This window comes from Phaenicophaeus curvirostris, chromosome 3 (genome assembly GCF_032191515.1).
Source record: "Phaenicophaeus curvirostris isolate KB17595 chromosome 3, BPBGC_Pcur_1.0, whole genome shotgun sequence".
Lineage (NCBI taxonomy): Eukaryota > Metazoa > Chordata > Aves > Cuculiformes > Cuculidae > Phaenicophaeus > Phaenicophaeus curvirostris.
This window is the reverse complement of record NC_091394.1, coordinates 30,339,334-30,352,453: the sequence shown is the minus strand read 5'-3', so window position 1 is coordinate 30,352,453 and position 13,120 is coordinate 30,339,334. Positions and strand designations below refer to the sequence as shown.

The window sequence follows — 13,120 nt, the reverse complement described above, 5'->3', positions numbered from 1 at the left end:
ATCTGAGGACTCCAGCATCTATTCCTCAGTGGGTGTATGATTTGCCAAGTCGCAAAATGGTTTGAAAGTTTTCAGTCTCTGACAACACAGGGCTGAGAATGTTAAAGAAGGCTAAGAAAGTGACTACTTAAAACAAGAATGACTGCCTGTTGCTGTGCTTGCAGAATTCAGCAGAAAACAGGAAGCTGCACTGAATCCATCTGTCTACATACAGGACCAGATGTACTTCTTTGCACCTTCTGTTTGTGATGAAGTATATTTTAATTGATAAGAAATGCAATGACCTAGAAATAGTGTCATTTTAGAACAAATCTGCTGACAATTAAGTGTCCTGAGGATTTTAGGTGCCCTATGTCCATGACCAGATCAACAGAAGCTCCAGGACAGTAGTAAACACTGTCTTACCTGTCTTGCAATAAATTTCCCCATTTGTTATCTCCTGACCAGCAATTGACCAAGATACAGGAAAGTGAAGGAAAATATTTGAACTCATTATACACCAGTGAAGGTGGTGTCATGTTATCTTCCTTCTTTTGCAAGATCATGTTTACTACCAGCAAGTACTGCCAAGGTACATGTTATCTTGAGGGTGGTGGGAGACCAGGGGCAGAGAGAGTAGTGAAAACAAATAGAACAAACTAAGTAATGTGTGGTGGAACTGAAAAAACACCACCACAGACCACCCATCACTAGTGCCATGCTGTGCATACATACTGGAGTTGGGAAAAATCATAGCTTTCTTGCAGTAACTTCACTCCCCCAAATCCTTCTCTTTCACTCTACTGATACTTCTCTGTGGCAAGTCCTCACAAGCCTGTTTCCTTTCTTGTTTCAATGACAAAGGGAAGAATAATTCATTCCAAACTATAACTTGCTATAGGCATTGCTTCTTTTAGCATGATTATTCTCTTCAGTCACAAAATAAGAGACTATATTGCTTTATAAATACACCAGAAAGATAACTAGAAAATTCCTTCTCATTTCCCATTCCCATGTGTTCTCTGAAGCAGTGTTATTGTCTCAGTGGGATCTAGACATATCTAACAGCCTTCCAAACTGCTTATCAACTCCTGTTTCAGAAAGCCTGGATGTATCATGTTTTGTGCTGTAGGTGTTGTATCTGAGTAGTTCAAATTGCATGCATGAGGGATTCTGGGTCATGCTGGTCCCTTCCTCGCAGAAAATTGGTCTCAGTATTGTATCATAGCCCAGATTTAGGACAGACTTTCCTTCCTCATGTCTCCACAAGCAACACACCACCTCTGAAAAAAGAATCCTAGAATTATAGAATATTTGAAGTTAGAAGGGACCCAGAAGGATCATTGAGTCCAACTCCCTGCTTCTTGTAGCACTATCTGAAACTAAACCGTATGTGATTCCCTGATATGACTAAGAGTATTCTACAGTTGCTCCTCAAACTCTGCCAGGCTTGGTGCTGTGATCACTCCCCTGGGTAGCCTGTTCTAGTGACCAGTCACCCTTTCAGTGGAGAACCTTTTCCTAGTACTCAGTCTGAACTTCCTCTGACTCAGCTTCATTCTATTTCCTCATGTCCTTGCTGGTCACCAAAGAGAGATCAGCACCTCCTTTTTTCCCTGCAAACCTTGAGGAAGTTGTAGACCGTGATGAAGTCACCCCTCAGCGTTCTCTTCTCCAAGCTGAACAAGCCAGCTGACCTCAGCTGCTCCTCATATGTCTTGCCCTCAAGGCCTTTCACCATCTTGGTCACCCTCCTCTGGACACTCTCAAACAGTTGGATGTCGTTCTTACACTGAGGCGCCCAAAACTTCGCAAAGTACTCAAGGTGGGGCTGCACCTGTGTAGTGTAAAGTAGGGCAATCACCTCCCCTAGCTGGCTAGCTGTGCTGTGCTTGATGCACCCCAGGACATGGTCGGCTCTTTTGGCTGCTAGGGCACACTTGACTCATACTCAGCTTGCCATCAACCCAGACCCCTAGATGTCTTTCTGTGAGGTTGATCTCCAGCCTCTCAGCCCCCAGTTTGTATGTATAGCCAGGATTGCCCTGTCCCAAGTGCACTTGACGTACTCCAAATGAAATGCATTTGCTTTAACATGTTTTTATTATGATTAAAGGAACAAAAGAGTATATCTGCAAGACTCATTACATATGGATCCATGGAAAACAATTTGAATAGTAACATGCCATATCTGGTCATGAGTATCGGTCCAAAAAGCTTTAAGGAGAAATATGAATTACAAGATTTCTCGAATGCATTTTGAGAAAGAGAGGAAGAGCCTTGCAGTATCAGGAGCACAAAGAAAAAGCAATTGCCTTGTCAGAGTAGGAATGGTTTGTGGCAGTTTAGAGTTTGATTTGCGTGTTTTCAAGTGACTAATTCCAGAGGGGTCACCATGAAGCTTGGTCATAGAGAAACCTAGCTTAACTGGAAGTCTGCGGTTTTTTTTAGTGACACTTCTGCTGATAAATGGGGTTGTGATTTTTCAGTGTGATGATTCAGGACTGTTTGCACAAGGAACATCTCTGTTCATGCTTATGCTTTCTTTGGGTCCAATTTTCATTCCCTTAGCCTTTCATCCATGAGTAAATAATATTACTCTATGCAGAAAGGAAAGGTCAAGGACCCCTGGAATCATTTCTCTGACTTGACTTAACTTTTCTTTTTAAAGCGAAGACTTCCAGTTTTAGAAAACATGGATGAAAGAGAGATTCTGCCTTTCTTTTCACCCTTGATACTGCAGTGCTTTGTGTCTTGCTGTGAGGAACAGAAACTCTTTCAGCTTTCTTTTCTTCAAGGGGAAAAGCATCTGCCAAAGAAGAGGATGCTGCTGGTTGGGTTGTGTTTGATCAAGAATAGGAAAGGGTGGTCAGCCTTAAATTCTTCAAGGACACTTGTGGCCTCTATCCCAGATCTTGCTGAGCCTACCACCTCCCTGCCAGCTTCATGGATTTCCACAAATGCCTCATGGACAGCTTCAGACACCTTCAGACTCTCTGTTGAAGAGATGCCAGACAAATTGGCCAAAGAGCTGAAAATGTCAGTTATACCAAAGGCTGTTAAGACAGATGTGAGATTATATTTTTCCACTATCTTCATGCGGGGGAAGTACACTTTCGTTATCTTCTCTTCCATCACAATAGAACTGGTCCACTCCTTGAGTTTTTCTAGGGTGATGGCTGCCTCAAGCTACAGGGAGAAAAGAGAAAGAGATCTCTGAGATGAGAGTACAACTTCCTTTGTGGCAATGCAGTACCAGTGGTCTTTTTTTCTTTTAAACTGGCTGCTCTTGGCATGGCACTGTTTCTAGATATATGCAGATTAATGCATCTAGGACAGGAAGGCAAACTATGACTTTTTCTTCTGTGCACTGTCCTGCTTTCCATTTCTTTAATAGGCTCACTGACAATTTTTTTAAATGAGATATCTACCCAGCAATTTTCACCTAAAGCTTTTCCCTATTTATCTTCTTTGCTTGGTAAATATATTCCAAAAATCATTCTGTGCTTTTGAGTTGTAAGCTCTATCTACATTTAAGCTCTCCAATGAATCAAGTGTTAATGGTAACCAATAATTAAAAGGTGAATGATCAATTGTTGCTATTCTGGGAACTAATATTTTAATGAGAATTTGGCTTTTTGAAAATTAAAGGCTAAGTTGTAAAGTACCCTTCCATTTTAGTTACGCTGGGCGAGTCCGGGCTCACTCAGTTCAAAGCTGGTTTTGCCAATTAAGAAAGAATGACTAAAATAGCATAGCCACTAGTTGTATTGGTGACCATTAGAGCAGTGGATATCCTTGTTAGTGATTGCCATCCAGAATAATTAATTTCTTTCATTACTACTAGTGTTGCTTTGTACATAGTGATATTTCTTTTCCTGCTAACTTACTAAATATCTCTCTGCTAACTTACCAAGTATGCAGATTTTGCCACGACAGTGCATAGTATAACAGCACCATGTCAATATAGTCTTTCTTACCATCTTTATCCAAATGTGGTTTTTACTTATGCACACAGATTGTCTTTTATCCAAGTTCCTCCTTTTTTTCTAATCATAATACACAATGCTTGTTCTCATACATACACCTACTTTTTCTTTGTTTGCAGAACTGCCTGTAATCTTCATTATGCATGCCTGCAGTCACAACTGATGGATATTTAGCTGTGTTCAAATGCCTTCTCATTTTCATAATTTATATTCTTTAAGTTAGTGTCCAAATGAACACTCATTTATTATATAACTTCCTATTCAGACAATCTACAGTCTTGCTAATGACAATATCTCATGCCTGTAGTCTGTTCATATCAACAATAGTGTGTCATGTACATTTTGCTTTCTGAAATTGCTTTAATCATCCCAGTATCTTTCATATCCAGTTTTAGATAAGGACAATAAGGAAGCATGTTGAGCACTGCCAAACCAACAATAATTACAAATTGTAAAGTTAACATGAACTTCTTAGGAAGCTGCTCAGGGAGAAGGAATGGAGCTGTAAGACCTTTGGAATTCAAGCTGCTGGTCTAACAGCTGCTTAGCTGAGAAAAATCTGTTCTGCAGTGAGCAATATTTAACCCACTAAAGCAGTTCCTTAAGCAAGCTATGCTCAGCAAAATCTGTTGCAGGACCACTGAGGCAGCTGCGTGCTTCCATGCGACAATCCCATGTTGCCAGTGCTCAGGTCCATGCTAGTGAAATGTTTTAGGATAACTTTAGTTTGAAGGGCTTTGCCACACCTCAATTTCACTGTTTATGGTTTTCTGAAACCCAGGTCCATACCTGCTCCAGACCATAGACATCATCAGGTAACAGCACCAACATACTCAGCTTCCTACTGGCATACGGAAGCTCCAGGATCTTAATTTTCTCAGAAGCCACTTCTGCCACTTTAAATGAACCAATCTGATACATCATCTGTACAGGTTTGGTTTCTTGCTGCAAAATCAAATAAGAGAATGTTGCTTTCACAAAGATTATTCTTAGTGTAAAAATGTCTAAATTACTGATTGCTTTTGTTGAGGAAGACTGTATAACAATGTGTCCACTCTCTTTAAAAAAATCTAGAAGATTACACATTTAAGGTGAGGTATGCCCACGTACCTCAGTAATTCTGAAAGGCACTTCCTGGGTGTCTTCATCCTTAAATGCTTTCTCCCATATTCCTTTGAAGTAAATGGCATTGACAAGGATAATTTTAGTCTGGGGATTCACAGAGCTTGGTCGAAGGATATTTTGGATCATGCCTTTAAGAGCGAATAGGAAAAGAGAACAAGTATATTAACATGTCTGTGTATAATGCATCTTACTTAGCAATCACAATGTTAAATGAAGGGTGTAGAATTTGTGGGGAGCAGGGTCTATGGCAGGGACATTGTTTTGGTTTTTCAGCTGTCATCTTCTGAGCTTGATTTGGTCACTGCTGTTGACAATAGCCATTGATTCACTCTCTGCAAAGAATTACGATGAGAGTTATAAGACCCAGATAATTACTTATTAAAAATTAGTAATTCTGTATATTTTGTTACAATGGGAAGAACCATTGGAACCTTTTATCCAAGGAGGGTCTCCAACCCAAACAGTGAACAAAAACAGTTCTTGTTTCAAACCAAAGTTGAAAGGAGATGTCTACTATATGAAAAAAAAATAAAAAAGAAAGAAACTAGAATTTCACTCTGCTCTCTTCCTATACTTGCTTCTTGTTTATCCTGCAGTCCTATTGTATATAGTAAGCTCCTCCTTTTGTCCCTTCCATCGGTAGCTTAACCATGGTCTGGTTTTCTCCTTCAAAGTATGACACCATACAAGAAGTTGTGTGATTGTGAATATTTTCATTTCAGTTAAAATTCTGAATCTTTTATATGTGTTTGCTGTTCAGGCCATGTGTTTCAAGCATGAGGGAAAGGAATGATTTTGAGGGGGCCAGGAAGAGACTAGAAGAATGTAGGAAAGACATGGAGATGCAGTAGGCTAAAAATCCCAAATGTGGTATACCTCTTTCTATGCATTTCTTATACCTCCCTGCCATTTCTTAACTGTGTGGTTTTCCATTACCCTTTACCTGTTAAGATTTCTCAAGTACCTTATGACTGCATGTCCTACTTAACAGCCACACAACAACTCTGGGAAGCCTGAGGGCAAAGCGCACTGATGAAACAATATTCTGATTCCCAATATTAGTGTCAAGCCACTTGTTGCTGTGTACAAAGCATATTCTAGTGCTGTCCCTTTCATCAGGACTGGGAGTATTATATAACCACAAAGCCCCTAGAAAGTCCTCTAAAAGGAGTACATCTGAGGAAGAAAAAAATTGTTAAATGCTAGTTCCATATCTGGGAACTGATCTGTTATCCAGGAGCAGGAATGGAGGGAGAGGCTTGGGGTTTTATTTCTCTCCTGACTTAAGCATTCTTATATGCTGTTCAAACATGATGACAGAAGAGATAATACCTATGCTTATACTTGGCTTCCTCTTACCATTTGTCTCATCTTCAACCCAGGAATTGATGAGCTCTCTGGCTTGATCTGCAGCTGTTTGGAAGTCGATAGTTTCCAAGCCTCCTTTATACAAATCCTTCACACATTGTAAGTATTCCTGCAAAGGAAGAGCATGCAGTTTTCAGATCAGAATTTCAAAGCATTTTATGAATGTGAAATGCAACACTGAAATTAACAGATATAAACAATCTGCTTATTAAGGCCTATCAGTAAGCTATGAATCTAGTTCATAAGCATCTTAAGATCTGACATTCATAGCTTCAAGCATGAGTATATGCTGACAGATTTTAAAATGTTTTCTAGAACTGAGTTTTGTCCAAAAATGGCATTCATTTCAGTTGGAGTAAGTTTTTTTTTTTTAATTTTGGCCATTGTTTAACTTTTAATATTGCAATGGTAGTTTTCTTTAATTTCAAATTAAATGCTCCTTTCAATGGGAAAAAATGGAATATTCTGAGAACCTGAAGTTATTTTTTAGGTTTGTTTTGCAAGTGGAGAAAACAATTGGAGTTAATTCTTTCCAGCAAAAGTTACCTTTATTAATTATACCTCGATGTGATTGCACTTTGCACAAATATCTTTTTGTCTAGGCACAGTTTTTGTCAAGATTGTAGAGGGTTAGGGCTGTGATAGAGAGGAGTCATGAATCCTGATTTCATACAGAAGAAAATTTCTTTAGCAGAACCTAGAATTCTGACTGGTTTTGCATTACAGAATGCTATGGCTTTGACATGGAAATATACTCAGATCAGATCTCAGAGTAACTCACCGGTAGGATTGGGTATGTCTTTTCAGCATAAAGTCTACTGGCAAAGGCGAGTGAATAATTGTCACTTGGCTTGGTGATTTGGTCAAACACGTTTTTAAGTGAAGTGTGGACACCCACAGCTGTGCTGCACTAAATTGTTGGCATGAATACAAATAAAAATATAGATTATGTTATTCCAGTCTTAGTACTCAGTAGGTTTTTCGTACTATACAGAAGAGTAAAGTAGATCAGACACTTCTGCTTACAAAACAGTTGTTTGTCCTGTATATCTCATTGCTATAACTACACCGATGTAGTAATTTTCTAATAGCTACAGTTCTGTGCTGTTTTTCTACTGTAATTTCCTCATACCTGTCTCAGAAGGACTCCAAATTACCCACTGCAATAAACTAGCTCCAGCAGATCAGGTAGGCTTTCCTCCATTCCCAACCAGTCCCATTCAACCAGTAGCACCTACTTAGCTTGCTTAAGCATAAAAATATCAGTAATTTTCCCTGTTTGCCCAATATCTTGGAGCTGGTTTCATTTTCTGATTGTTCTGAATCCTCTGTTCTTCTCTCTGTATTCTTAAGAATTAAGTGTTCTCCCAACTGCTGAATGCAGAGCACTAGCTACTTGTCAGAAAAAGGCTGGAACTGCTAAGAGACTGCTTTATCCGCTAGGGTTTGCTCCCAATAGAAAGTGACATAGAGAAAGAGATGAAATTATTTCTGTACCTGAGATTCAATAGCCTCTCCAAATCCTGTGATTTTATCAAAGTGAAAAACCTGCAATTGAAAATCAAAGTAGTTGGAATAATAGGTATAACAAAAAGATTTGCAATTGAGATTAACACATGATATTTGAAGTAAACTTATTGGCTAACTGAGAGGTTGGATGACTCAGAAGATGCCATCCCCCTGTATCATGTATGATCTCTTTATCTATCAAACATCTAAACATCAGCTCCGGTGTGTGCTCTTAATAACTTTCTTCTGGGTTACAATCCAGACACTCTACGAAGGAACTGAGAGCTGTTGGAAATTAATTTGAAACATTGTGCAGGCTGGAGACACATTTTGGAGTTTTATCTGCTTTCCTTACTCTAAACATGGAACGACTGGAATGTGTTGTTCTTTTTGAGAATCTCGTTGCTAACAATGACAAAAATAAAATATAAATCCAGTTTCAAGATTTCTGGATCAAGATTTCAAGATCCATTTGCTTCACGCTATAGGACTTTGAGATGGCTGCAGCTTTTTCTAACTCTGGATTCAGATTTTATTTTCCCCTCGACTATGCAAGGGACATTTTCATATAATTAAGTGCTATGGTTCTGTTGAACAGCAGGAAGGTTTAAATTCTTAACTGTAGCCTCACCTTGTCTATCTGATCTCTGGTGTTTTCTTTTGCACCTAGGGAGACCATGGACAGAGCAGAAATGATGGCTAGGGGGGAGTAAAAGATGTTTTCGTTGACATGCTGGACTCTGATTTCCTTGAATACATCAAAACAAAATTCCGTGCTTGCTGCACCAATGGAGCCCATTGTGAAATCAGTATTGTCTAGAGCAAACAGCAGAATTACAATGAAAAATGTAATAATGGAATATAATACAAACACAGCACAATTCACATTCATAGTAGCTTTTAGGCAATGAAATATAAGCAAGTAGTTTCAAAAACATTCTGTGGTAACATGCCTGTTGCTATGCATGCATGTTAGAAACTCTATTCATAAATCTATCTCTTTTGCCTTTGCATTCTCTTGCTTCTTTCACAGTAAAGTTCCTCAGAGTTCTGAAATCTGTATGTGATTTCTGTTTACCTTTCAAAAGCAGTCAAACAACTATTACCTGTACTTATTTTCATTTACTGAAGGCCAGAATTCCTTGCTAATTTGTAGCATCTTTGATGAAAAAAAGAAAATGTGATCTGCCTTTGACATACTTGCCAAGCTGGAAATTTAAAGTACAAATTTTAGTAAACTTGCTCTAGGTTTGAACAGATGTAAGTAAAAATAGAGGATGGATGGCTATTTTTGTTTTCTAAAAGTAAGTAAGTGCAGTAAAATATCTACTTGTTGCACAGTACTTAGATCTTCAAAGGCTTATATGTTTACCCTTGTTTTAGTAATGGAAGCATGGATAGGCAATATAATTTGTCTAAGGTCACCTAGTCTAGAAGAGAGACTGATTCATATTCCTCCCTATTTTGGGGTCAACTATAGCTTGCTGTGTTTAACTGTTCGTTATATAATACTTTATAATCATTCTGAGTAATTATATTTTATTAGTGATGTTCAGATAGAATATAAATGCAGACATAGTAAAACAGAAATGTTTGACGTAATACAGCACTGTTGAATTAATATTTGTTTGTGGCATAAACCAATAAAATCTTTACATTTGTTTCTGTCTGAGGCTGCTAGAAAGTGCTGAACAGTATAAGTGCTGTGTAGCCTCTGTGCTTGTGTAACAGACAGCTTTTGAGGTCATCATAGATCTAGTTTCCTTCTCGTGAAATCGTGAATGCTTATTATCTTTCAACATGCACCCCATTATGTAGATGCTTAATCCTCCGACCTCAAGTTTGTCTTTGAAGTATGAAACCCCACAACAATCTTTAGTGATCATGCACACGAATATACACATACAGTCACACACACGTCTCTCACTTTGCTTTCTGTATACAAGTTCATGCTTATAGATTATTGTAAAAATATTTCTGCACACCCACAGATATTTTATCTTGCGTAGTGTTCAGAAGATGCATTTTCAAGGGATGCAACTGGCAGAGAAATTTAACACTAAAACAAACACAGCAAATTCATTAAATACCACAATTTTGCTCTCAGTGCACACTGTTGAACTGCAGGTCAGTCAAGAAAACTTATTCTTTTCCTGCCAATATCAGATTTAAAACATAGTGAATGAGAGAATAAGCTATTAAAGAAATTGTATTTTAAGAACAAATAAGAAACTCTTAAAAGTCTCCTCTAAATGAATATTCAGGTTTTACACGTAGGAAAATAGTATAGAATACAGGCACAGAGAAGAGAAGTTTTTGTAAAGGGTATCATTTAAACATTCTATCCTTAAAGTTACCAAACTTAACTGAATAATTGCTCTTCTTTTTTATATTTAGGCATAAGCAATAAATAATATAGTGAGAAGGTGAATTTTCCTAGAGAAATGCTTACCTTTTCAGCTGTGCTGAAGCTGAATAGGCAATACAGCTTTCCAGCTGTATGTAGACAGACTGCCTGAGCCCTTGGGAATTTATACAGATTGGATTGTGACCTGCCCAATGCTACCCGTCAGAAGCTTGACCTTTGACAACATAATAATGATGTAATGGGGTTATGTCAGATTTTCATTTCAATGGATCAGTTTTTTATTGAAGACAGAGCAAATATTTGCTTATTATTCTGTATAACAAAATGTTTTCCACCAGACATCAGAACTGTTGAATTTGAGAAAAAAATGGGAAATAATGCTTTTGATCCTTTGAGCGTCATTTGCAATTAGGTACCGAGATGTTAATAGAAACAAAAAAACGTGAAAATCGTAATAATGGAAAACATAATTATCAGTTATTAATCAATCTGTCAATAATTAGTCAATTTATTTTTATGATTGTAGTGGCAAATTAAATGTACATAATGCAGCTGAGCCATGATAGAAACAGGAGATAAGTGGCAGCAGAACTTGGCCTGTTGTTCTACTAACAAAACTGGGGAAAATGAAGAAGAGTGCATGCAAGAAGACCAGTTGAGATGAAAGTCAAAAGCAAGTACTTTTTTCTTTGAAAAATTGGCATACTTAAAAAAGATCTTTTGATGCTTGTGAAGGTTTTATACCAAACTATTTTATTCACAGGCTGTACTAGCCCCAGGCAAAGTAAAAGTAGTCATTTCCAAATGTGTCTGTAGTATGGAGTTGCAATATAACTCTCAGATCTTCCATGGGTAACTTAATGGCTTGTCAGATGGCAGAGGAACTGTGAAATCCAGCTGAAGGACTGTTCATGGTCTGTGGGACAATCATAATATACAATAGCAAATATATTTCAGTATAAAAACATTTCAGTTATAAAGGCCATTGTTCTGTATTGAAATAATAGAAAGGACAAACAGTGAAGAAACTATTCTGACCTCTGTAAAGCTCTATGTGATTTTAAACAGGAGGAGAGGAGGAACCTCAAAGTCAGTATGACATAATTCTTCAGAACCTACATGGAGATGACTGTGATCTCTATTAAGGAGAAGGGGTAGTCTCCTGTACTGCAGTCAAAAGTTTAGACAGTCCTGTTTTCTTTGCCTCAGTCTGCTTCTTTTTGTAAAAATAAATGTGCTGTAGAAATCTATGTTATCCTTGCTGACTTGTTACCAAGGCAGTCTGAGGGCTTCAGGAAGACAAGATTGTAGTGGAAGTTTTTTGGGTTTTTTTTGGTTAGATGTCTACTAGGCAGGGATCAGCCAAATGTTGTGCTATTTTCTGGTTTGTTTTGCTGTGGTTTCTCCACAGGCAGTCTAACAGATGCGTGTGTAGACTTAATCACAGAATAATTCTTCTCACTTTCTTTTATGTCAGGCCTACTAATTCTCTTTCAGACCTTAAGAAGCCTAAAACATTAAAGTTTGTCTGCTTTTTCTAATTCTAGGAATGCTTCTCAGAAAACATTATCCCTGACTATAAAATATGTGTTAGTATGCTGATGGGGAAAGGAAATGGGGAATGAATCTCCCAGGTGCATTGTTAATCAAAAATCTCAACCTGCCGGTCAATCAAACACTAGTAATGAGTTGTGTACAGGTATCCTACCTAGCTCTTCGTGTTTGTTAATATACAGATCAATGTAGACTGGGTGCTCTAGCCACACTGAAACATTCTGGGTAAATAAAAAGGGAAAGAAGGATAATATTGCCTCTCACTGAGACAAGAAACTGTTTACCAGCCAGCCAGGTGCTGGAGAGGACATACAGCCTCCAAGAGATGCCACTGGATACTTCAAAACATTGAGATACTACTACCATAGATGAGAAGAATGGCTGAAGAGTTCCTTGAGAGGGAGGCTGTAAGGAAGCAGGTTTAGTAGGAAAACTTCAATCACCCCGGAAGCCTTATCTGTGAGCATGTCACATGGATATAGCCAGGGGACTGGGCAGCTCAGCTAGTAGCTCAACTCCTAGCTCAACCTCCACTGTATTCAAAGGGAGAGCAACTGTAAGTGTTAGCAAGCTTTGTGAAACTAGGCAAATATGGTGCTTTCCTAATGAACACTCCATAGGAGAAGTGTTATCTTTGGCTGAGTTGTCAGATAGAGGCTCCTGAATGCCTTCTGTCTTATGAGAGACTTTGCTATACGAAAGGGGCAAATTATCCACTATGGTCAAAACAGTCAGTCATTTTCTCTGTGCAGACACCAGGTCAGGTGAGTAAGGGCAAGTGTTTCCAAAGTCACCCTGGCATATAATTACACTTTTTTTTTCTTTTTCTTCTAATTACTTACATTTTTATGAATATTATTTAACTTGTTGTCTCTTTTGGATGTTATGAATAAACACTTTTATTAAGACTTTACCATAACCTGTCTTAAGAGCGATGAATAACAACAGGGTGTTTCTCACCCCATAGTTTGGTGTACCAGTGAACAGAAAAAACTATTGTCTTTTGCTTCCTCTGGTAGAATGGGTCTCCATTTCATTTGTGTAGCTTGGGAGGTGAGGTGGTAGCACAGGCATCAGGAGAGGCAGAAGTGCTTTCCAGTGCTAGGTGGCCAGAAGAATATCTGACATTTAATAAAATACTGGGACATGTGCCTAGGCCCTAAAAGTTGGAAGGATTGTATCACACCTTGCTTTTCTTTTAAGCTTCATGTCCCAAAAACAGTGGTAT

At 38.3% G+C, this 13,120-nt stretch overlaps 2 protein-coding genes across 2 annotated transcripts in view; both read right to left on the bottom strand.

Moving 5' to 3' along the window:
* LOC138718875 (ovalbumin-related protein X-like) overlaps positions 1-13,120 on the bottom strand; it is a 114,863-nt gene that overhangs the window by 72,130 nt on the left and 29,613 nt on the right. The gene's annotated exons all lie outside the window — the stretch shown is intronic.
* LOC138718880 (ovalbumin-like) lies at positions 2,672-8,769 on the bottom strand. The gene is made up of 7 exons (XM_069853566.1): positions 8,602-8,769; positions 7,959-8,009; positions 7,243-7,371; positions 6,453-6,570; positions 5,079-5,221; positions 4,758-4,913; positions 2,672-3,168 (listed from the first exon to the last, which is right to left on the bottom strand). The coding sequence occupies exons 1-7, from the start codon at positions 8,767-8,769 to the stop codon at positions 2,773-2,775; spliced, it is 1,161 nt and encodes a 386-aa protein (XP_069709667.1). The 3' UTR covers positions 2,672-2,772.

Coding starts and splice junctions, on each gene's coding strand:
- LOC138718880 (XM_069853566.1), bottom strand. CDS start 8,769: ATGGGCTCCATTGGTGCAGCAAGCACGGAATTTTGTTTTGATGTATTC. Junction 7,372..7,958: donor GAGAGGCTATTGAATCTCAG/GTACAGAAATAA, acceptor CCAACAATTTAG/TGCAGCACAGCTGTGGGTGT. Junction 3,169..4,757: donor ATGTCTATGGTCTGGAGCAG/GTATGGACCTGG, acceptor TTCTCCCTGTAG/CTTGAGGCAGCCATCACCCT.